The sequence below is a fragment of the Pararge aegeria genome, chromosome 21 (genome assembly GCF_905163445.1).
Source record: "Pararge aegeria chromosome 21, ilParAegt1.1, whole genome shotgun sequence".
NCBI lineage: Eukaryota > Metazoa > Arthropoda > Insecta > Lepidoptera > Nymphalidae > Pararge > Pararge aegeria.
In genome coordinates, this window is record NC_053200.1 from 8,909,126 (window position 1) to 8,936,113 (window position 26,988).

The window sequence follows — 26,988 nt, forward strand, 5'->3', positions numbered from 1 at the left end:
TATAGCAAATTAAGCTTAATTTTCATAACCACAATTACGCCCTTCAGACCGGTATACAGCAATGCTACTTGTCTGCAGAAATAAGCATGCCAGTAGTACCTAGAGTAGAGCTCTGTCTCAGAAAGCTATACTATTTCTTTATATTATAAACAAGACAGCACTAGTTTTAGTCAACTTTGTTTAGTTTAGTTACTTAATACATATATTTTTTGCATGCCATCTAAGGCGGATTGTTTGTTCCTATATTTTATCTACCAACAATGTAAAACCAATCTGCAAATAAACGATTTGAATTTGAATTTTGAATTTGAATTTAGACATTTGTTGATGCATAAGGGAATTTTAGACCCATAAAAACTGTGCATTTTAAAATCCTATGGCACTCACGAAGTATGTCTTTGCCGCAAATCATTGCTCATGCTGCGTGAAAGAAGAACAAACAAACAAAGTCATTCGCATACATAATATTATAAAGTATGCATATAGTACGAGATTATGCACAAGCCTTTATACGGCGCCACGTTGTAAGGTGTATTAAACAATTGCCGACTATAATCGACAGTAATTGCAACCTCATTAGCTACATGAGAGTCATGCGTGTCAATCACGATTACTGCAATCAGAGCCCAAACAACCTGTTGGAAGGTTAACGCTAAACACCTTTTATGAGATAAAAAAGTGTTAAGGTTGCGCCATTCATTCATTTTCTAATACTAAAACTTACTCTTATCGAAAATCTGGATGCATCATTTTAAGTATCCCAGTTGGTCAAGCATTAAATCACTGGTAAACAATATAATATTAGTAATGCACAAAAAGCTCAAGTTTATTTCTTATTTTTTTACCTGTTGAAAAGTATCTTAAACTCCTGACTTATGCTTAACCTAGCATTTCTTACAATTTTCTACCTCTCTCTTTCTCTCGGTCTCTTTGTAGTATTTTTTTTTACTTTGTTAATCTTCCTGTAACTTTTATTTATTTATGGATCGCTAAGGATACGAAAATGTTTTAGTATGATGAAAAGGTTAAGTGCTAAAGTTATTTTTACAGAAAAATTGCAAGTTATTCAAAGAATGAAAATTTAAATCAAAAACTTGGAGCTGGAGACTAAAAAGCTAATTTAAAAATGCTCGAAGATTATATTGTTAGTGTTTACTTAGTGGATTATATTATTTACAAAAATGTGCATGAGCAAAAAATTATAAAAAATATGAAATACATCGCTTTTTAAAATTATTCCTGATGTCCCCACACCTATAAAAAAAATCCGGGAACGATAAACTCCTACAAGGGCACTTTAGGGGTGACATATTTCTATTTAAACTTGCATAAGTAGTTTTAAATATAGTTTCACTAGCCATTATTAATTTAGTTTTAGTTCACTAATGCGAGGGAAATCATACTTTAACACTTTTTATTTTGCACTCACCCATGACTCAAATCTCCGGCCAGCGTACCCTTAAACGCAAGAGACATGTGCATTGTTAATGTAATCGCTGTTTTATTTTTGAGACAATAAGGTCTACTGAGAAAGCTTTTTACTTGGTTCAATGAACGATCGACCGCATATATTGTATTCAATCTATTATGAACTTTACTTTAAGAAGTGCAAGGTGTAAAGTTGGAAACCTTACGCTTATGTCGCACACCATATTTAACCTTTTAACCCGAGTAAAGCTGTACTTAAAGCAAAATTTAAACTCAACACAACTCCATCTAATAATATCATTATAATATTTAAAGGTTATTAAATGCTTAAAAATATGAATGCAGATATAATTAAGCAAAATCGCAGTGTTCTTCGGAATAATCCTCTGGTATAATATTCTGTTTTATAAGTGCTGGGTTAGTTAATTTATAAATGTACAATTTTGTAGGTACCTATATAGGTAGCAGTACGCCAACCCGAATCCTTTAGTGTGGTAGGTCAAAGCTTTATATCCCTATCTTTTATGAGACAGTTTGCATGTACTTTTTAATAGATTAAGATGATGGTTATAATAATAATAAACCCATTTCGGTTACATCCTCAATAAAAAAGTACATTTAGAAGTTTTTTTTATCACCGTCATTAGAGTGAGTTGATTTTTTTGCATAAAGACTTTTCTGAATTGGGCAGTGCAAGGCAAATTTTTTATCCCTAGAAAGTTTTAGAAAGCGCAATTCTTTTATAACCTGTTACTAAGGTATTTTAAGTAATACCTAGGATATTGCTTATACCGAGAAACCTACTACCTAGCCATACTTCGAAATAAGTATGACTACTTTGATTAATGCGAATTTATAGACTTTTGTAAATCAATCAAGCCAGAACGGCTGCACACACAAAATTGCCATAATGATGGATTCAAATTTGGAATAGCACATAAGTAACTGATATCCCGGGAAAACTAACAGCTCCTGGGGCATTTGTAAAAAAACCGTAATTGAAAGTGTGTTTGTTTTTTTGTTACCTCAATTTGGCTCAAAAACTGCACCAATGTTGGCAAATTAATTCAGTTAGAAATATATTAAAAAAGCTATCTAAGCTTGCATCTTGGAAACTGATATATATTTTTACTTTATATCTATAACTAATCAATAATGGCTAACGTATTCATATATGAATCACAATGTCCTGGGTTCGCTTCTCGGATGGGGAGAATAATTCTTAGGTAGGTATTCTGTTAAAAATACTATGCTAGGGTTACGAATTGGGTAATTCGGAGAACAGGTGAAGCAGTGGGCATAATAATTTCAATTAACCTAATAAAGATAAATGGCAGAATGCAGATCTAACTTTAATAATAGGGCGTGGCGATTTTATCGATTCCCGTTAAAAAGTATAGATACAAAACTAATTGCATTAAATTTAATTGCTTAATTTTATGATCACGTCATAATTGCATTTGATAACGGCACTAGCTATAAATTTGTGTGTGTTTTGTCATGTACAATGTAAGGTGCATACTTAAGATGGTAATCTCCAGATTGAAGGTGTAATCCGTTAAAAGAGAATTGCCATAATGGGTATGTAAATGTACGGTGTTAACGAATTTTGTTCTATCCACCACAACACGCCTTAAGTGTGTTAGCAGCGCCTTGTTTAGTAATGCATACATTTTAGTTAAAATGTTTTCTTAGTGCTTTTATACGTCCGACAACGCCTGCTTAAAACAAGTTTAATTTTCACAAATTTTGAATGGACACTTCTTTATTATCAACCCGTTTACTTGCCGAGTAATGGGCGGTCTGCCCTCAAAATGAGAATGGTAGTCACGGTGACTAAGTTCGGATTGGTAGACCTCACACGCCTTTGAGAACATTATGAAGAACTGTCAGGCATGCAAGTTGCCTCACGATGTTTTCCTTTACCGTTAATATATATATATATATATATATATGTAATCGCTTAAATTAAAAACGCATATAACTGCAAAAAGTTAGAGGTATATGCCGGGCGTCACACTGGGTCAGCCCACGCCCTAAAGAGAAGTCCAAAGGTCCGAGGAAGTCTAACCTATTCTATATTCTACTCAATTTGTTTGTTTATAGTTTATTTAACTTTATTAAATTACCTAATTTTAGGATCTGTTTTTTATTGTTTATGTTCTCTTTGATATGTTTTTGTGTAGCGTGTAGGTACTCTATAAGTTGATTCTTATGTGTTGTTTTTTTCTCGAATAAAAGATTTATTGTTAGATATTATTTACCGCTGCAGGTAGGCTATCACTGGTTACAGAGTTTAAGAACAGTCCAATAATTTTATTTGGAAAAAAAAATACTTCGTATGTGGCCTTCGAACTCAGTAATAATTATATAAATTAGTTCTTTTTTAAAAAAAATAATCTAAAACGAATTTAAAAACGTGTGTGTACTTATGTACAGGCGTTAGAAGTTATACTTTGGCGTAATAAAATAAAAATCTTTTTGAAAATTTTTCCTTTCGCCTTATTCTACGTTTGTAAAAAAAAAACTAAACTAACAATATAAAAAATGTATCTCATTCATTGAAAGTTTATTATAAAGCACTATCTAGTTAAATAAAGTTAAAAATATTTCTACATAACTAAAGAAATTGACATAATAAACATAATTTTTGCAACACTAATAGACAGTTAGTTATCGGAAAACCAAGTTTCACTCAACATTAAAATTTGAGATTTTCGTACACTTGAATCAATTATATTACCGGAATGAGCCCGCAGACTTTGACAATTCAAAGTGTACACTGTCAAACCTTATAGCTAACTTCAGGGTGTCGGTTTTTTGGGACGGTGTGCGCGCGCATCGTAAAAATTTGCTCTCATCATTTTTCCCTAACACGCCAAAAGAAGTATAACTACAAAACAGAAAAATCTTATTTTAATCTATTTTAGTTAAGTAATTGTTTCTTCAAAAAATAAATAAATATAAGTTTTGGTCATGCACGGGGTATTTGGATAGTACTCGACTGTACTTAATTCTACATTATTTATTTGAAATATATCGCTTTAGTGTGTTTTGTTTTGTAGAAATGTTCCGCTCAGTTGTGTTGTTACAATTCCACCTCTTGGCATGTTGTTAGACAACTGATCACGAGGTCCCACGTTCCATTCTCGGGGTGGGTTTTTGGGGAGCCAGTAAATCAGCGTTGTCCACCCGAGCCCCGTTCAACTGCCGATGCATCCCCAATAAAATCAGTTTCTCTAATATACCATGTCTTACTTACGTTTTTGAAATTCAGACATATTTGATTTTAACAGTGGCAGCGCCCATACTGTGTGTGCATACGTTACATTATATAATCAACCGTATCATTATGTATTGTGCTGAATAAATTGCAATTGAAATTGAAATTGGTGTCGGTGGATGTCACTAAGATGAAAATATTAGTTATTCAGCCCGCCAACCCACATTAGAACAGCGTAAAGAGCCTAAGATTCATTTAGTGGATTCATCGTCATCAACCCATTACCGGCCCACTACAGTATACTGGTCCACTCTCAGAATACGAAGGGTTTAGGCCGTAGTCTAGTTTGTAGACTTCACACGCCGCGCCGCGCCCTCGAGAACGTTATGGAGAACTCTCAGGCATGCAGGTTTCCTCACGATATTTTCTTTCACCGTCGAAGCAAGTTAATTACTTAAAACGTACATAACTTATAAAACAGGTCCGTGATGGGATTCGACCTTGGCCCCCCGAAAGTGAAGTCGAGCTCCTACCCTCTGCGCTATCGCCGCTTCATTTAGTAGATTATACCTGGATAAACACTGCCTTTCTTGCACTGATACACCGCCGCTGCAAGTTCTGGAACAAGGGCTCCAGGTGCCCCAAGAACTCCAGGCGAATAGCTCTCTTGTTGCATCTTCTGATCCCTGAAATTAAAGTTCAAAAATCTTTGATTTTTAGTCCATCATTTAAAAAAAAATATTCCTTATGAATTGTAAAAATTGAAAGAATTGTAAATCATCAATATCAACCCATTTCCGTCGGACTACAAGGTACCATGCCGGCCATGCGGGGATTGGTAGACTTCTCACGCCATTGAGAACATTATAGAGAACTCTCAGGCATGCAAGTTTCCTGCACCGTTAAAGCTAATGAAATTAAATTGCTTAAAACGCACATAACTGAAAAGTTACAGGTGCCCAAAAGGGAATCCGAAGTCTTACCAACTAGACTATCACCATTTTTCATAGACTATGTGACAATAAATCGATCAAATCTAAATTTGTTACATTTTGTAGTGCTTTCGGTTATTAAAACACTTAATAGTAAATAGGCAGAGGTTCTCAATAAGATGCTTTTCGGATTCGGCAAGGGGTGGCAACGGGATAGGGTCCCGGTGCCAGCCTCTGCTTTCACTGTTCATCCGTCTGTCTGAAGGTTGTATCTAATATACCGAAATAAGTACAGAGTTGAAATTTTCACAGAGTATATAATATAATATAATTATTACTCCTATGAACAATAGATAAAGTTGAAATTTCAAAGGGGTTGAAATACAAGAACTGTTTTTTTTGGAGCGCCAATATTGTGTAGTGCTTCATATAGAATGGAAATAGTTCTATATGGTGCAGTAGCACCATATAGAACTATTTCCTACTTTTTATTAAACGTGGCATAACGTCGGAATAGTCGTGCAGTTTTTTTGACGCGTTGACACTTGAAAAGTTGACAGTTGAAAAGGCACTTCCAGTTGAATGGTGACAAAACGGTTCATACCTACATATTTCGACGCCACGTTTATTAATAAGGTTTATTCGTGTTTAGCTTAACAACATAGCAGCTTTTTTATATGTAGCTATGTTAGGAAAACATAGGTTACTGTTGCATTTGTGCTTAGTTTTTTTTCTTTTAAGTTTTCAATCTCACCTGTGGTGAATCTGTGGTCACGTTTGCAGCTGTTGTCAATATAATCTGCTGCATAACGACAAGCAACCTGTAATGAAAATAATTTAAATATAACATACGAGAATGCTCCAACTGCTTCTTAACATGCTTATGGACGGAATTCAATTTTATCAAAAGTTTGTCATTATTATCTCTAACGTACGAAAGTCCCACAGCTGAGCAATTTAGTCCAAAGCACTCTTATTTTTATTCAACTATAAGTTAGCCCTTGACTGCGATCTCACCTTGTGGGAAGTGCGATCTAAGATCGTAGCGGGCTAACCTGTTAGGGAGTACCGGACATTGTACCGGAAAGTCTTTGTCAGTAGCAGTGTATCTATCTACGGCCGAAGCCTCTCACCAGACTTAAAAAAATTAAAAAATTAGAAATTGCCCCTTCCGGGGATCGAACCCGGAACCTACCTATAAACTTCCACTTAAAACTACAGCTCTCAGCAAGTAGATAAGGATTTAGAGCTTAAGCCACTATGCCACTTTAATATAGACCTGCGGGCTATATCTAATAATCACATTTTAGTGATAATAACCTAAAAATGGCTATTGGAATTCTACACTTATTACACGTGCATTTATTTTCCCGAGGCATATTTCCCATTTCCTAGTTGTAGGAATCGAACCCGCAGCCTTGGACCCAGAAAACCGGGTCACTGGCCACCGCGCCAATCGGCCGTCAAATTTATAATAATATAGTTACACTAATTATTCATAGTCAATCGTGAGTGTTACTCATCACATAAATCAGATGGCAGTTGTAGTAAAATTAGACGATCAAAGTTACCGATTTGTCTCGATCACTTTGTTAATTACGTTAGTAAATAACAATAATTATCCATAGGGTTGTAATGCTTTGCAAAAACATATAAGTAATAAATAAATATACTACGAAAATACACACTTCGCCATCTAGCCCCAAAGTAAGCGTAGCTTGTGTTATGGGTACTGAGATAGCTGATGAATATTTTTATGAATATAATACACATAAATACTTATAAAATACAGATAAACACCCAGACACTGAAAAATAATCATGTTTAGCCACAAACAATTTTCCAGTTGTGGGAATCGAATTTACGGCCAAGGACTCAGAAAGCAGGGTCGCTGCCCACTGCGCCATTCGGCCGTCAAATAGACTATATAATATAGACTTACAAAGCCATTTTAGCCATCTTATTTCATTATTTTTAATTATTTTAATTATTATTTTATTTTTATTATTTTTAATTTAATTTGTGCTTTTTTTTATGTCATTTTTTTTAGATGTATATGAGCTATGCCTGAAATAAAATTTTATTATTATTCGAGATTTACTCTCACGCCCGTGTACAAAATAAATACATAAAATGAGCCAAAACAACATTAATATACTTACTTAGATACATAGAGATTAATACACTTAAATATACGTTACATAAATACATATTTGCACCGGGCGGAGGATTACGCCCCGGCAGGGGGGACCAGATATAGTGATTGCATGTATTGTGAACACCCATGTGAAGATGCAGAACATACCCTGTTTCACTGCCCACGATTTGAAGAAGAAAGGGAGAATGTGAAGAAGGAAATAGGAAGTGAAATAAAGACAGAAAACCTAACCTCCGTAATGCTAGAGGCATCAGAGAAATGGGAATCTATAAAAAAATACATGGAAGAGATAATAAAAGTAAAGGAAAGGGACGAAAGAGAAGGAAGGTAGGACAACGACGTTAGTGGTAGGCCAAATGGCAGGTACACTAACGTTTAGAAGGCAGGAGGGGTTTTTAGTCGGTAGGAGTCCGGCACTATCCATAGGGATGTCCATGAGGATTTTCCCCTCCTAATATATAAAAAAAAAAAAGGGGAGACCAGACGGCCGGGGGTCAGGGCGACAGGCTTAGGAATCGGCGGATTGTCCTAGCCGAGTCCAGCATCACCACTTTCTGCATCTTGGCTGCCAGTGAATTATTATTATTTTATTATTATAATTACAATATTATAGTAGCTTAAACAATAGCTGAGTCGTGTTATTAGGAGATCTAGGAGACCCTTAACATGCGACGAAGTTGGCCTTCTTTGGGGGTTTCATCATCATCGATCGACCCATTATCAGCCAACTGCAAGGCATCTGTCTCTTCTCAAAATAAGAAGGGTTTAGGTTTTTGTTTATTTATTTATATATAGAATCGCTTTTTACAAAAACGATGGCATGTTCAAGACACTTAGTCCATTTTCACGTTACAAATTATACCTACTAAAGACTCCATAAAGATTTTATCAACCGGTTACATTAAAATAAAACGGATTAAAGCGTTTTGGTTTCTTGTATTAAAATGATTGCGCCAAGATTAATTTAAATATTTCGTACTCGAGCATATAAGAATAGAACTTGCCCTGTATAATATGGGTACCTACTTAAGATAATTAGTAAAATAGTACCCAAAGTAATTGTTTGTTTTTCCTTTGCGCCCTAACTAAGCGACAATTCAACTTGATTTGGGCATAGAGTTAGTGGAAAGGATGTCGAGTGATATAGGCTACCTACTTTTCATTCCAGGAAAACAAATGGTTCCCTGGAATGAAAAGTAGGCAGCCTAAGATTTGTAAAAAGCCGTCGGCCCGTGGGAACCATTTGAGTTAAATAGTCCACCAATCTGGCAAAATGCGGATTGGTAGACTTCACACGCCATTGAGAGCATTGTGGAGAACTCTCAGGCATGCAGGATATTTTAAATACAAATAACTTCGAAAAGTAAGAGATGTGTGCCGATAATCGAACTTGGAACTAAAACACCCCAAAGTGGATATTACCACTTTGGCGGTGTATTAGTGGATAAACATAACACAAACCCCGAATTCAAGGATTGAGTATCTTTCAAGTAGATTTCAAAAGTCAACAGAAAACATTAAAATAAATAGAACAATATGGCCCTATACAATATTTTTTCACTATTTTATTTCCATGATTAATTGATTTGTAGGCAGACTTAGGCAACCTTATACCGCAAAATACTGTCATAATTTCGCTTGAAAGAAAACACAGTAAATAGGTAGTTAGGTTCCTACTAATATATTCCCTCCACATGCATTGTGTCCACTAATAAAGCCACTGTTGTTTTTAACTCGTTAAGGGCATTTTAGCCGCCTTTTAGTACAAAAAGAACGTACCCCACGTGAAACGTGATCCAATTTCGAATTATCTGTTTAGCGATAGAAAACGGCCGCTATTTATCGTATCCACAAACAATTTGTCAGTCCGACCGTTGTACATACAATTTACGGCTCTCACGAAGAATGTAATGAGCTCTAACCACTTACATCAGACTTTACATGTCGTCGGAACTACCAAAGTCTAGTTGTTTATTAAAAAAAGTTTTACTGACCAATTTAGATTTTTGTTGAAAAATTATTTTCCGAAAAGCATCCATAAAATTCAGGATTCAATTATATCTTAATTAAACTTATCTGGATTTTAAAAATCATTCTATTTAACATAATATCGAAAATAAAAAAGTCAGAACGCCTATATACGAATAGCGTGGGCAGGCGGGCAAAGAATGAAAGTTTGTAAAGGAAAAAACTTTACGAAGCATTGAGGAATCACCGCTGAACAAGTAACAAGCAACTCGTTCACACAATTTTGCAAAATAATAACAACTTAATATTAAAACAAGTAGGTGCAACCTCTATAACACTCTCTGCCTGAGTGATGTCTGTACCAGCATTAAAATGACGCTTCTGCATTTTAGTTAGTTATAAGAAATTATTTGTAATGAATCCCACCAAAAAACGACAATATTTCTTAATTATGTGTTATTATAAAGTATGCTCCTATTTTAAAAATGAGCCCTGAGGTGCCAGACCATAAAAGTTTCTTTGTTTATCCTATTTACTTACTTTCACGGTTTGTTTACTTTATTAAGGTTGTCATCTAACAGCGGTATTCTGATATGAGTAAAAGATACGTATACGTGATATTCAAACGCCTTTCGCACTAAAAACATGCATTTTTTTAAAATAAATCTGACCTATATGGTATGGTTGTATTGCAAAAGTTGAATTGTGAAAGAAGGGCAATCTAACAAATGGCGACGTAATGTTATCAATGCAAAAGTGTATCCGTGAAGTACGGATATTAAGGAACCCATAGACTATTTACATAAAAAGCGTTATTGCTTATCCTATGATGCTGCTCACTAACGAGCAAACAGTTATTCGTATTTTGTAGTAAAGGTACGTTATTAAAATTAAAAGGTTTGTTGTTTGTGGCAACCCTAATAATCAGACCCACGCAGTTCTCAGCGACTTGCGCAATCTGACAACTCCATTAGATGTTTGAACTGCTAACGATACATATTCGACAAGCTGCGATGCACCCGAAACGTGCGCATTAAACCGATCCAATGACTTTGGAGTACGACTAGTGTTGTTGGTTTAAATGAGGCAGTTCCTTGATTTCGATCGCAACAATCAATGAGAAAACTCCACCATTTTTGAGTACTTCGTACCTGTTTCGATGGCAGATCACGAGAGTTTAGATCGTACAAGGTTTGTTAGGTATTATTCTGCTTAATGGCTCAGTTTCAGTTATTAATGTTATAAAATTCGTTAAAACCCTCCGCATTAGAACAGTGAAGAGGTTTTACGCTCTGAGTCTCTCTCTCCCTTAATACAGAAGGCCTGTGCCCCGTAGTAAGATGAGAATGATGATGCTGATAATTTGCGGATCTATTTTGTGATATATCCTACCTAAATGGCGCTGTAATAGCCTCGAATAGGCATCAGCCTGGTTAGTTGTCGAAAGATTTATCAATAAATTGTTTTTTAATGTGCTGTTTCTTTCAAAACATAAGACATAGAGAGTCATGTATTAGGTGATGTTCCTTAATGGTTAAATCTATTGTTATTTGGGTTTACTTTTCGTATTTCTATTCCTTACCTATAATCCCGAAACTTTTCTCTTGTTTTTGTGATAGGTTGCCTGGATAGAAATCGCTTGTTAGCGATAAGGCCGCCTGTTTTACCTGCCTAATATATGTCAATTTATTGTTGTTAAACTTTGGTTTGGGGTACAATGAAGTGTAATAAATGAAATAACAATAAAAAACTGGAGCCATTTGAATGAAGAAGACTTCTACATAATATTATATGTGAATACACGATACGCCTCGCCTCATTTAGCCTGATATATTTTATCGACTCACAATAAAAAGAAGAACTGCGTTTACAGACTCAATTTGAATGCATGCAATACACAACACTACTCTGGTGCGCCTAATGAATATCTTAAGTGCTTTATTAAGTGCTGATCGCAGTTATTTTTATGCCTCTCGCCCTTGATACACATTTGTGCATATATTCATTTTATCTTTATTGCCTGTTAAAAGTTTGTCTTGACGTTCTGCGTAGTGTTTTTTTCCCAGATGGATTTTTTTTCTCACATGATACTGTAATGTTTAAATATTATTCTTTTAAATACTTAACAATTGCTATCTTTACCTTCTCTCGGCTTTACCTTACCTCATCATCATCAACATAAACCCATTACTCGCCCACTACAGGGCGCAGGGTCTTCTCTCAGAATGAAAAGGGTTTAGGCCGCGCTGGCCAAGTGCGGATTGGTAGACCTCAGAGAACGTTAAGGAGAACTCTCAGGGATTAATAGAAATAAATAAATAAATATACTACGACAATACACACATCGCCATCTAGCCCCAAAGTAAGCGTAGCTTGTGTTATGGGTACTAAGAAAGCTGTTGAAAATTTTTATGATATAATACACATAAATACTTATAATATACAGATAAACACTATTATAATATACACACAAACATTTTCCAGTTGTGGGAATCGAACCCACGACCTAGGACTCAGAAAGCAGGGTCGCTGCCCACTGCGCCAGTCGGCCGTCAAAAGGCATACAGGTTTCCTCACGATATTTTCCTTCACCGATGAAAGCAAGTGATATTTTAATTGCTTAAATTTAAAACGCAGATAACTCCGAAAAGGCAGTGGTGGTAAGCCGAAGTCTCACCCAATAGGCTATCACTGCTCCCTACCCTACTGTTTTATAAATCCCGTAGGATTTTGCTGTGTTTGCCGCTACCGGAATGAAAGTTTCCCATGTACTCCGTGCTTGGTCAAAATTGGCTTAGTGACAAAAGCCAACAAACCACATAACAAACAGATTGCAGTATAATTAAATTTAAAAAAATATAATGACTCTCGATCCTACAGGATCTCAGGACACAGAGTTAAAAGTAAAGCCCATTTCAGTCTTAAACTATCTATTGAGAAACACACATTTATAATGTTATAATTTTATAGTAGGCATGGTAGGGATTTCAGTTTACGGTAAATACGAGACTACTTGCTTAGAAAATAGCATTGTTGTCTTTCTGCAGTGTTTTGTACGCCGCTTCAAGATCTCCGTTAGACGATGGGGCCGACTTCGAGGCCACATCTTGACCCTAAGCAGTCTAGATTTTATTTTTAGCATTAAGATCACCGATACTTCATTAAATGGATGAAGTAGTATATAGTAATACTCGTATCTCGAAGTATTATTTTATCTGCCGACTGACTGCTGCTTGGACGTTGGGGTTCCAAGGTTTTGGAATGGCGACCCCGCACAGGTAAACGCAGTGTTGGTTGGCCTCCAACGAGGTAGACAGATGACATCAAACGAGTCGCTGGGAGCCGCTGGAAACAAACGGCCCAGGACCTAGGATTTTGGAATACTCTACAAGTCTTGAAGTCCACTGCTGGACCTACGAGTATGTCCAGCAGTGGACTTCAATCGGTTGAAGTGATGATGATGATGATGACTGCTGCTTTGGGGCAGACAGATCAGAATACAATTGCCACCACCCCTCTTCTTCCCGCAGGTGTCTTACATATATACATAGGTGATAAGGGTTTTATACATAAGTAATTTTTAAATTTAGTCCAGCGTTGGCCGTAGCTAGTCAAAGTCAAAGTCAAAGTCAAAAATATCTTTATTCAAGTAGGCCAATAGGTGGCACTTTTGATGCGTACATAAGAATTACACGGTAGTGAGATGATGGCAATCAGTTACTAGTTACCACCCGACCGGCAAAGACTTACCGCAAAACGTTTAAGCGTTACTATGTCGCGTAGAAACCGATTAGGGGTTATAATAACTGTGATAACCGGTTACCATCTTAGACTGCATCATCACTTACCAGCTGGTGAGATTGAAGTCAACTTGTAAGGGCAGTGGCGTAAACGTCACACATGCATAAAAGCACGGCCTACCCTAAATTATTATATGATCCGTGTTTTTTCTTTCTGACGCCATTAACCTGCTTTATGTCACCCAGCCGGGTCAAAAACCCTGTGCAAACCTACCGGGGCAAGAGGTTCCGACTGCGTTAATTTTTTAACGTTCTTGTTTTATTTTTAGGTTAACCGAAAAATAACTCTGGTTCTTATAATTCCAAATTTTTAACGGTCCGGATTTTTGTTTTTATAATATGGGTACAGAACTGTACGTTATGTTTGTAACACGCACTTGGCCTGTTTTTATTGAATAGATTAACAAACTAATCCACCATATTTTAACTGAGGATAACGTACTTGTAGCTGATAAGATTTGATTTATGTAAGCAATTCTTAAAGTAAGTTTTTCAGTATGTATTTAAGATATCGCTATGTAGGTATCTACTAGAGATTTTCTATTAATAAAATTTATAGCTTCCGCTTTTCGGAGGAACATATATATTCTAAGTGGAGACCCGTGCCCTTTAGATGGCCGGTAATCCTTAACAATATTATAAAAGCGAAAGTGTGTTTATTTGTGTGTTTGTTCTTGCTTCACGCTCTACAGCAACGCTCGCTCTGAACAACTTGTTTTTTTTTGCTTAAAGTTAGTTTAAAAGACGGAGAGTGACATAGGCATAATTAGTATTTTATCTCAGGATACTAATGGTTTCCATGGGATTTATAAAAATAAACCATTATAAACGGTGATGAAGAACGAGAACAACAGCTATTAGTGTTATAATTACCATACGTAGATCTGATTTGGCATGAATGAATGAATGAATGAATGAATACACTTTTATTGTACACCAAAGAAAAAAAAGTAGTTACAGAGATAAAAATACATATTAAGAGAGTACAATTTATCATTATGGCATGTTATCTTAAGCCCCTAATAGAGCATAACGCGGCATCGTTCAGGAACGATAATTTGCAAAGCTGGTTGTCTTTATCGATAGGGTGGAAGCTAGCCAAGATCGAAGCTTCCCAAGGCTGAATCCAGCCATCAGAGCCGGCTAGAGAAATTACAGGAATAACGAATTCTGTTTTCCTACTTTCAATAAGGTGATGGATGGAACCTACCTTGTTTGTGTTCGGATGTATGTACTGTGAGAATTTATAGTAACGTATCCAAATACGGGTGAAATTTTGATTACGTCAACTTCCACTTTCCACCAATTCTACATTTGTATTAATCTATTATGAGTATACAAACAACATCATCAATTTTCATCAGGTGTTATTGCCGTCGAGCTCTATGACAGATAAAAAAACGATAAACCATAAATTGAATGCACAATTCACACGCGTTACACTCGAGATAATATTATACAAACTACACTTGGTCTTATTTTTATAATCCTGAATAAGCACGTGCTTCATGAATGGGAATATAATTTCTGTTTACTTTTACTCTCAAAGGAGTTACGAGTGGGCACAAAAAGTTTACCGTTTCGACAGAATCACTTGTTGAGTAAATAAACGAATGTGACTAGTATATTCCTACCTATGTTGGTTGATGAATGTCTCCTACAGGCACTCTAATATGATCCTTTACTTTATAGCGACATTAAAAAAAAGAAGTCAACTCTATTATCTATGTTCAACTGTAGGGAGTTTTTTCCATGTTCATCGAGTTCTCCGTCAATTATGTTGGAAACCGAATTTGAAAATATTTGTGTTGTCTGAAAGAGTATGATTTCAAGCTGGTTCTATTGTCACCAGGTCAGGATCTAATGAGTCACGGAATTTGACAATTTTTTTATGTTTGTTTTTATTTGAAGATGCATGATGTGATTAGCATCAATCATCATCATCATCATCATCATCATCAACAACGACTTATTAACGGCCCACTACAGTGCACGAGTTTCCTCTCAGAATGAGAAGGATTTAGGCCATAGTCTACCAAAAATGGCCAGCAATTAAGGTTTGGTAGACTTCACAAGCCCTTGAGAACATTATGGAGAACTCTCATGCAGGTAGCCTCACGATGTTTTCGTTCACCGTTTTCTCCCAAAGAAAAAATGGTAGTATTTTCTAGTTTAGTATAATATTGGCACTCCTTTTGATACTAAATAGATAAATAAATTAAGATTGACTTTTGTAAGCAGTTATTGCCCATAATCCAACGAGTTTCTTACACTACATACAAAACTTGCAAAAAGGAGGCATACAAACGCATTAGCCTGAAGTATTTTGTATGATGGCAACCGGTTGGCAACCTGTCAGACTAATTATAAAATACGGAGAGAAGAGAAAAAAATTACGTTAAATATACTATACCAAATATAAGAATGGTAGCAACAGACCATTATTTTGCAATGACCTAAAAACAACATACACCGAATTAGGTTGCGGGTACCCTCATACCATCAGCAAAGTCGTAAATTCACCAAGCAACAAAAACATTTACTGAATGTAATAACATATATTTTACTTTAGCAACACACTTTCTCCGCGTAAAATATCGAAAGGAAAAGTGTGTTTTGTAGTGGTCAATGAATTGAAGATTTCTTTGTTAGACATTTTGGTTAGTCTAATACATTTCAGAGATTATTTACTGCATGTTATTATTATTGATTTGTTTATTACATTTCTGTATCACTCATTTTATATAAAGATGTCGCTTTTATAAAGATGTCGCTGGCCGTGATTGTTAGCGTTCCGTAACCAAAGGGTACGGGCCTTATTATTAAGAATCCGCTATCTGGCGGTCTGTCTGTCTATCCGTCTGTCACTAAGCTGTATCTCATTAACCATCTTATTTTAACAGATAATGTACTTCTGTTGCCGCTATAACAACAAACACTAAATAACAGAATAAATTATATATTTACGAGGGTGTCCCGTACAAATTACATAATATATTTGCTTTTTTTTATAGATAGTTTGAAGTGAATTTAAATGTCACTTAACCGGTTTTTTGCGAAGGAAAAATCTAGCACAGTATTAAATATAGCATCAAGATGATGATGGTGACTTCATCATTTACAGCATATCGATTTCTAACTGTTAGGCTCAGGTATCCTCTCTGTACTGCACGGGCTGGCGCGTCGCACAATCTGCTTGGATAGCATCTATCGAACGGCTCTTATGACACTTAGTGTGATATCGTGCCCTTTAGCGGGAACTTGCGCTTAGCGCGCTCCCCGTGGCATTGGCAGTCGACAGTGCCAGTGTTTTAGTTCGCCAAAATCATACCTAAAGATTTTATTGCAACTAAATTTTAGGATCTCGAGATCCTTAAATTTCGTTCAGCGTTTATTTTGTTTGCAAATAGAACAGTTTGTAGGAGGAGAGGAGTACGTAGGTATCCTTTACAAAATTATTGGCCTAAGCCGGAATCGAACCCAGAATCGTCCCCTTAGTTGAATCTGCCAGTCACTAAACCGAGTAAGTTAGATTAGAAAATAAAAATGTATGCTCACCAAAAAGGTTGCTTTCTCCACATGAAATCTTTTCGTCTCTCCATTTCGCGTCAACACTAACTTTTATAATAACTATAAATTAACTTATATGTGTCCATTTTAAAATCCACAGACTATAGAGCACATCAATATTATGTATTTATTATATACAATGTGTCAATACAAATTAGCACAATCATTCTTGTCTACGGCAGTTTCACGTGACTCCTCGATTGACCATAATCTTCATTTGACTGGTCGAAAATCGCTCTTATCAATGGATGGACTATCTGAAACAAATTGTTAAAATTAAAATAATGCAAAAATAACAAATTCTTTATGAATAAGATTCTTAATTAAGGTTTTATCTTAATTTTTAATCTATACTTATAATAAAACTGTAACTGGAAGATTTCTGTACATTTAATATATTTTGAAAATCTTGACCGGGGGATGCTTTATAATCGGTAATGAGTCCAAAACAGATTTTTATTTAATTTTTGTATGTCTGTCTGTCCGGGCATCACGTGAAAACTACTGAACCGACTTAAATAAAATTTGGTATAGTGGTAGTTGATATAACCGGGTCAACATATAGGATACTTTTTATCCCGATAACCAATAAGTTTCCTCCGGGAAATGGGATGAAATTTTTTAACAATTTTACTTCATTGCTCTGTTAAATTTGAACCGATTTTAATCATTCTTTTTTTTTAAGTGTATACTATCAAGCATGTATTTTCTCAATTTAATGAAGATCTGATAAATATTATTGGAGATAAAGGACATAACTCTTTACAAATAACAGCAATTCGCAAGGTATATGGGACAACGATAGAATGCATGCGTACATCCTACTAATATTATAAATACGAAAGTTTTTGAGGATGGATGCATTGATAGTTAGTTTTTGAAGATTGATATTATGTATGTATGTATCAACCGCTACTATTTTCATTGGTTGGGTACTATATTCATTGTCATCGACTGAGAACCTATTGATGATAAGAAGGTTTTAGAGCATAGATCCACTGCCACATTGTTTTGGCTGCAGTATAGCTTCTTGTGTCATGACTCGCGGACTACAACCATGCTTATTTCTGCCACCAAATAGCATTGCTGCAATGCTGTGTTCCGGAAAGGTGTGGTTGCCGGTGTAATAACACGGTCATGACGCTTAACATCTACACCTCAGGTTGAATGTTGATCGACACAGAGCGGCACGCTGCAGGACGTGCTCCTAGCATGCCCTGCAAAATTTTGCTATGTTTATAGGCGATGGTTTTTTATAAGGTGGCCGAACAGCTTGCCACAAGTATGACATGTTTAGTAGTAGTAGAGGCAGAGCTGTCGGGGAAATAATATCGCCATGCTTATTTCTGGCGCCAAGCAGCGTTTGTAAGACATGCTCCTTGCATGCTCCGTGAATTTTTGCTCTCTTTATAGGCGATAGTTTTCTATCTGCCATTAGGAAGGCCATCTGCTTGATCCGTCAATTATCTCTATAAAAAAGGTGATTATAACGGACACCGACAGGTTAACATTCTCCCCAGATCAATTGATCGCTAATTTCCTGATATACCACTACCAGGCTGATACTGATGATATCTTAACATATAAACGGTACTTAATATTTTTGAGATCGGCCCAAGAATAACATCTAGGACTTTGCAATAAAGAGCAACAATGCTGTTAAGTGTTAGGTATCCATTTATCTTTTCCATATTTACATCAAGAGAACTGACAGTTTTTAGGATGAGTGCTAATAAAACTCTGTCCATCAACAGCAGTGGCGTCACAGAGGGTATGCACAGGGTATGCAGATGACATAAAATTGAATAAAATCTCCATAACGAGTTATAAATACTTGAGGGTTGGCTTTTTATAACTCTTACAATGCCTTAATTAAGTTTTTTATAGCTCGTACTAGAGATTTTCTTCACTTTATGTCATCTGCATACCCTGTGCATACCCTCTGTGACGCCACTGCTAATTTGCTAATTTTGACTAACTAACTGCTAAGTCCTGCTCAAGTAAGAAAGGGTATTTTCTTAAACCCGTAAGAATAGCAGGAAGTATCCCATGTCTATTACAGGATGCTTTGTGCAATTTCGTTGCTTAGATACCAATACCGGGTAACCGTAAGTCAAACCGGCACAGTTTTTGGGAGACTCAGTACTCAATTTTAATACTAACGTCGCATTTTAAACCTGTCTGGTTATATATCGTCTTATTATCTATTTTATTTTTGCATTAGGTACATATATGATAAGAGAGTGTTTTTATATGTCCTGAAAACTTTGCTTATTTCACTTGCGTATTGCTATCTAGTATATAGCACTATCTATCATTTGAGTTGTGGACATTCAAATGCATGTTGGCCATTAGTTGCACTCACAAAGTATCCAATATGCAAGTTCTGCGTGTCCAACTTTTGCACACCATCAAGATCGGGAAAGTTGCATATCTGGGGCACGTACTAAGGCACGAGAGATATGAGCTCCTGCAACTGTTTATGTTTGAAAAAGTTGACGGAAGGAGATGCGTTGGTCGCGTAAAAAAGTACTGGCTTCGTAACATCCTCGCGAAATTAAACAGGAATGTACTAAGCTGACTGCCACCTTCGCTAGTCGGAGAGGTAGAGAGGTAGGTATTGCTAGAAAAGCGATGTGCTTACTTATTCTACATTGATTAGTTGAACAGACGTTACTAAGACACGCATACATTTTCACATATGTAGTGTAAGTATGAATTAAAGATTAGGTCTAGAAAATATTCATTTCAAGAAAATTCTGATACTATCGATATTATAACAAAGCTTAAGATTGCAACCAAATATTATTCATATACAGCGCCTCTCCAGTATTATCTTCAAGTCAACAGGTAAGGTAAATATTCGTGGAGCGCATTACCAAACTGTTACGAAACGCCTTACTGTGTCAGTATGCTGAACTGGATAACTTATCTTAAACATCACGGTGCTGATGAGATAGCGAAAGCGGATGTGTGATCTTATAATATGTATACTTATAATGGATTTTCTATTTCCGCTTGTTTAAAAAAGCTTTCCAAATTAATTTTCTAATATTTGTCAATTAAGTGCCTAGTGCCAAAATAAGTTTGGCGAAATTGAATTTTTCTATCAGTGCAGTCTCTACATCTTCAATATTTACTACTGAATTTTTATAAAAAATATCACATTATGTTTCAGTGCAGTGAGGTTTGCCAAAAAGTGTTTGGGCAAAATACGTTTTGTACAAATAATATGCAAATAGGAATGTTATTCATTTATAATTTTTATTAGTATCTTCATCGTGCTATCAATTTAGTTAAACTTACTGCTCAAATGAGTTTGGCAAAGTTCTATTTTTACATAATTTACGAGGGCATGATGGTTTATAATAACATGTTATATATTTATAATATTTTCTGTCTAATAAGAAATAGGTTAGTTATAGGTTAAAGAGTTTAGCCAAAAGTATTTTTTTAACAAATTTACAATCTATAGATAGTAATGTGGTTTAGATAGCTTTAGTATTTAATAATTTCTTAAGTACCTACCGCCTAAATTAGTTTGGACAAATAACATTTTCCACGTATCAATCAATAAGATAGACACAGCGTCATTTTCAGATAGATAAGAATTCGTATTTATTGATTTGTATCATACTTATTCAATTGGAAATATTTTTAAAAATATAAAATATGAATTATATAGAGTAGGTACTAATTTAATAAATTATGTAAGAATAGCTTAACTTAAAAACTTTATTTGCTGGAATAAATTCTTTGATATTATTACCTTTTAATGACGTCCACGTTCAGTTTAGCTCATAAACACATAACAAACACAAATTTTAATAAGACCAAAATCTTTGGTCTCTAAATCTGGTCAACTCATTTACGGACAAAGTCAAAAATTCCCGGTTGTCAAAGGGCCCCGTGCTTATGGCGGTAAAGGAAACGGCCGTATAGGAAAGGTGCCTTAACACGACTGGACTTTGTTGCTCCCATACACCATGAGGATAGATTACTCCATACAAGTGAATTCCAGATGATAGATGCTAGATTTTCCGAATCAAGGACCAAAAATAGGACCAAAAATTTGTTAGGTACCTACTTCAAAATTAAATACCCAATAAAATATTTTTGTTCAAAATTTTAACTGCTATACAGTTAAATCAAGATTCCTTTTTTTTTACCATTTAGTGTCATCAACGAAGCTACTAAATGTAGTTTCCATCGGTTTTCTCACCGTATGGGAAAGAGCGATATCAAAAGAGACCTACCATGCTGCTTCAATGTAGATTAGCGGACAAAGCTTATGATGGGCCATTAGTAGTTTTACTTCGTACATAGTCTGACATACTAGTTAATTATTTTTTATATTTATTATTATTGTTTTATGTGTATAATCTGGATAAGTATTCGTAAGTATGAATGTAATAATAATAACCAAATCGGTTTCTCTTGATTTTCCTAATCCTAAGGTTGCAGAGAAGAGATCGCTACTAAACGATAAGGCTGACTTTTGTATCCCGCTTTTTAAGTTTCCTCTTGTTGTGTCTATTGTTTTTGTTCGTTTTGTGGTGTTAAAATAAAGTTTATAAATAAATAAAACATACTTTTTAAATTCCAACGTGAACCTACACCAAATAGGTATTTCAAGGTTGAATTCATAGAAATTTATTTATTACCGAGCTTAAAAATAAATAAGGTTAACCATTAAGTGCTCTGGATTCTGGAACGCAACAGAAAATGCCTTCATACTTCGTGAAATTTACATATTGTCACCATAAATCAGCGGTTGATTCAATCATAGTGGAGCCATGAATTCTTAAGTGGCATTAAGGAAATTCAGCTTGATGTAAATTTCTACGACGGTTGTTTTTAAAATCGTCGGTTGCAAATTCTCTAGTTTAATGGTAAAGATCCCTTTTAAAGAAAATAGGCGTGTTATGTCTTTACGATATTACAGTGTTCATAATAGAATAAAAACATAAAAAGAAATCACCGTATGAAGTTTCCATTTAATTATTTTGTACATAAAATGCGTTATTATGGCTTATAAATAATGATAATTAATAAATAAACTAAGACAATAAACACATCGCCATCTAGCCCTAAAGTAAGCGTAGCTTGTGTTATGGGTAATAAGATGACAGATAAATATTTTTATGAATAATATACATAAATACTGATAAAATACAGATTAACACTCAGACACTGAAAAACATTCATGTTCATCACACAAACATTTTCCAGTTGTAGGAATCGAGCCCAGGGCCTTAGAGTCAGAAGGCAGGGCTGCCCACTGCGCTAATCGGATGTCAATTATGCGAGAATTTGCGTTGATAATATAATCCACGACGCTTATGAGAAATTGCTAGCAAATAGCCAGCCAATATATCGTGCAAATCATAAAAGTACCTATCATGAAAATTAATCATTCAGGACCGTAAAAATCGCATTCGTCATTCAATTGTTCACCAAACGATAACTGTCGATTGCAATCAAATGTCATTGATGCGAAATATTGTTCATAAGTAGTTTTACTTTTACAAAGAGTTTTTAAATTGTTTTTTATTAGTGAGCACTAACCTGAGGTTAACCTATTTTATCTGCTTTAAAAAAAAATGTTACAGTGCAACCTCGATATAACAAATCGGAAGGGAGAAGTAGACTAGTAAATATTCGTTATATAAAGATTCGGTAATTTCAAGGTTTGTTAAACCAAGGTTAGGTCTAATTTTTTTTTTTTTGAGTCGCTTAGCAGCAAGCAAATAGATATAACTCGCATCCTGGAAATAGATTGCACTATTTTAAGCCTTTTTAAAATCAAAGTCAAAGTCAAATATTTCTTTATTCAAATATGCACATACATGGCGCTTTTGATGCGTACATTACATGTAAAATATAACATAGAAGTGAGTTGATGGCGATAACTAAATTCATCAACTTAAAACTAAAGCTACAAGGGTTCCAAACGCGCCCTAGTCTAAGAAGAACCCCGCAACAAACATAGCCGGTTGTTTTTTTTTTCCGCACAAAAGCTAGTTTGTCATAAAGAGGTAAAAAAACAAGTTTCATTCACCTCCACATTTTTTTTAATAGTTGACCAGCTTTTGGGTCAACAAAATTTATGAATTATTGGTATTTGACCATATATATAATATATAATAATTTTCGACTATGTAAGTCAAAAATTTGTTATAAAGAGGTTGTTCGCAATTGAATTTCTAATGCAAAAGTATATTTTACTTTAAATTTTATGGCGAATTCAAGGAAATTACAAAGAGTGTTGAGGTACGTTATGTTATGGTTGCCCTGGGATTTTCATATACAACACCATCAACCCAGTACCGATCCTATACAGGGAACGGATGTTCTCTCGTAATTATTAGAAGGGCTAAAGGCGTTGACCACCACGCAGGCTAAGTGCAAATGGTAGACTTCGAACACACATTTGGACATAACAAACAATTTAATTTTATTTCTCTGTCGTTTTTTCACAATATTAATTGACGAATCAAGCACATAGCATAGCATGATAAGTGGAAAACAATCTGCCTGTAATTACACCGGCAACTAAGCCCGAAACCGCATTGCAACAATGCTGCTGTACGACAGAAAGAAGCATGGTAGTGGGTACTTCCCCTGACGACCTATGATATAAAAATCTCTTCTACTACTAAAACTACAACTAGTATAGATAAGCCTTGTCAATGACGGCAACACTAACAGAAATTTTCCTAACGCTCTATTACATAGATCTATTTCTTTGAACTAGTCCACTTTAACGATTTCCTTTTAAAAACACCATTAATTTTAAACTCATTTGGGGCACGAAATTCCAGAATCGCGTTGCCGTGCCATACTTTCACCAACACTCTAGGTGGTCTAATACAATTTTATTACTTCGGCATAGATGTTTGGAACACTTTTTATCGTTCATTGATGTTCCATTTCACTTTATTCCATTATAGGGCATTAAATAAATAGCAGAGCAGCGGTATGTCATTGACTCTGCATCAGATTCGTAACTTCATTGTGTGACGTCAAACTTGATTGTTGCTATCTAAGAACAATGATTCATTCATTGTTCCTAGGTTGCTATTGAAAGCAACGTCAAAAGTGACATTAATTAACGAATTCCCTTTGTAGTTACGATTTCCTTACGTAAGTAAGTATCTCTAGTTTAGTATAATTAAACTCCGTCATTAAGTTGAGCATATACATTTATATGGTATCTTAAAACTCTTTTGATCAGAATAATTATTGTGTTATGTACTTACCTACTAAAGTGTAAACTGAAAGAATATTTTTTAGCGCATTTATTTGGCTGAGTCTTTCGTATCTAGTATAGTTTAAATTCATTTATTTTGGTACTTACTATTAAAGATTAAAATTTACACGCTTACTTAGTTCCTATCGCATACAATGTAGCAGTATGTTTTCCCACAGCTGTTTTTCTATTCTTCTTATTAAACACCAAAGGTAATCGTTGCAGATAGGCACCGAGGACAAACCTCCGCGATTTTTCCGGTGCTTTTATACTAACCATTTTGAAAAAAAAAAGCCATTTTTTAGTAGTAAAAATGTATGTAACCGAGCTTGTCCTGGGAAGTACGGCCGCCATTATTATTTCCGCCGCCAAGCTATGTTCCGGCCTGAAGGGTACGGTTTCCGGTGTAATTAAAGGCACATGAGGCTTAAAACCTACACCTTAGGCCTCCCTTAGGTTCTCATTATGACGTGTGACTCTAATGACCTAACCAAAGATCCCAATAACTTTTAAGATTAGCGATTATATATCGACCGAGATGATGACTCTTCCTTATATCAACTTACAGTAATGATAAAATGACAATCAACTTTGTGCAGCGATACAATCGTTTCTTGTAATTATTTTTTATTCTCTATGATTGATTATTAACGATTGTTCATTTAAATCAATTATATATTGCCCCATTCATCACATTATGCGCGACTCATGAGTCAGTGCATGTAAATGCATATATTATCAAAGTGAAAGTCCCCTTTTAAGTAACTCATATATTGTTTTTATAATTAAGATTCAAGAACGCACTTGTGCGTTTCAAATGAAAAAAATATTATCTAAATGACTTTCGTTGAAGTAACATCTCTAAAAAAAATTTTAAAAAGCAGCCTAACCTTTAAGGCTTTTTTAAAAAAGGAGACGATTTAATCAAAAGTAAGGTTCTCAAAAAGCTAAGTAAGTTCAATTGAGTAGCTGTAAATCTTACTTAAAGTCAAATTCAAGTCAAAGTCAGACAACTTTTTATTCAAATAGCCACATACTGATGGCGATAACTACATTCGTAAACTTAAAACTAAAGCTATACTTCATTCAACTTCTTAGATAACATCGATTATCATAATCTGAAATAAATCTTATCATTATCAATATGCCAATATGAAAACGGGAACCAATGCCACTTCAGCGAGCCAGCCCCATTAGCTACGTCGGTTACTTTACCTAGGAAAAAGACGTAAGTCTGGGTCATAACAGAAGAGTTCATTCAATCGGCAACACTAACAGAAATTTTCCTAACGCTCTATTACATAGATCTATTTCTTTGAACTAGTCCACTTTAACGATTTCCTTTTAAAAACACCATTAATTTTAAACTCATTTGGGGCACGAAATTCCAGAATCGAATTCTAATCATAATATTGACATTTTTAACAAAAGGATAAATATTTTTAAAAATCAAATTATTAAGCACTATTCCACATAATCTTTAGGGAAATAATATATATATTATTATTTAAGTGTTTCTTTTTTGTTTCAACTTTAATTTTATCTTTACTTTCTGTTTAATTTAATTCCAAGTTGTGTACACATACTTTGGGTTGTAGCTTAGAACAAAACTTGTTATTACTTATATTTAGATCTACTTTTAGTTATTACCTGTTTTGTGTACCTAATAACAATAAACAATAAACAATAAACAATAAACAATAAACAATCATTTATTTGACATTCGCACACACAGGCACACGCACACACAGACACACGCACACACACACACACACGTTCATTCACATACACATACACTAAGTCCAGTGGAAAATGCTCCACTAGATTTAGTGTTTTATTACTCGCATTTGGGCAGTGGTACATGCAGTTTATACTAATGCAGTACTATTACTAATATTTTAAGTGCCATTGGAACTGTTCCAAGTAAAAAGTTTTTGATTATTTATTTAATTTATAAAAAAAATTACCTTCGCACTATTTGAAGAAAGCTTTAATGAAACAAACAGTACTTGCAAATAGGTCTGAATATCGAGACCTCCATATGGGGTCAAAGGTAAGTGCCCTAACAGATGCCCGCTAATCGTGATAATAGAGCCTAACTTGCCCAGGCTACTAATTCGGAGTTTGTTTGAACATACAGTTACAAGCTATCATCGACTGTGTCGTGGTATTTGTAAATAGTGTAATTATTTGTAGAAAGTGTAAGGCGAGATGTACGTAGATTCGCCGGGATAGCCTAGGGTGGTGTCACCTGAAGCATTGACATCGTCATTATACTAAACCTATAAAAATGATTAATTAGATGTTCCCCGCGGCTTCTTTACGTAAAATTTAATTGGCCTTGCGAATACCTTACTCATTGACCCCTCCCATACGTCCCGTAGAAACTACCAAAGTACATTTTATAAAGGACGAGATATCGATATACTATCTACTCTATGATTGTCTTGAAACAGTTTTTTTATAAGTATTACCTAATACTGTATGCCTGAAAATGACGTTTGAAAATCACATCTCAGTTTTATTTTTGCATCAATTTGCGATACTCTTGCTTATTTATAAGAGAAAACTAGTTCATAATAATTAATTGTTTATAAAGTATTATTGGATTCAATCTGACATCTGAAGATTTTGGATAGGATTGATTAAGACCATAG

At 35.0% G+C, this 26,988-nt stretch overlaps 1 protein-coding gene across 1 annotated transcript in view; it reads right to left on the minus strand.

Moving 5' to 3' along the window:
• Positions 1–17,111, minus strand: part of LOC120633433 (thrombospondin type-1 domain-containing protein 4-like) — a 31,185-nt gene extending 14,074 nt beyond the window's left edge. Inside the window, exons 1-3 of the mRNA XM_039903641.1 lie at positions 17,068–17,111; positions 6,338–6,404; positions 5,222–5,337 (exon numbers count right to left, since the gene is read on the minus strand). Coding sequence (XP_039759575.1) covers positions 5,222–5,337; positions 6,338–6,404; positions 17,068–17,111 — 227 coding nt within the window. The remainder of the gene's footprint in view (positions 1–5,221; positions 5,338–6,337; positions 6,405–17,067) is intronic.
• Between the last annotated feature and the right edge of the window lie 9,877 nt (positions 17,112–26,988).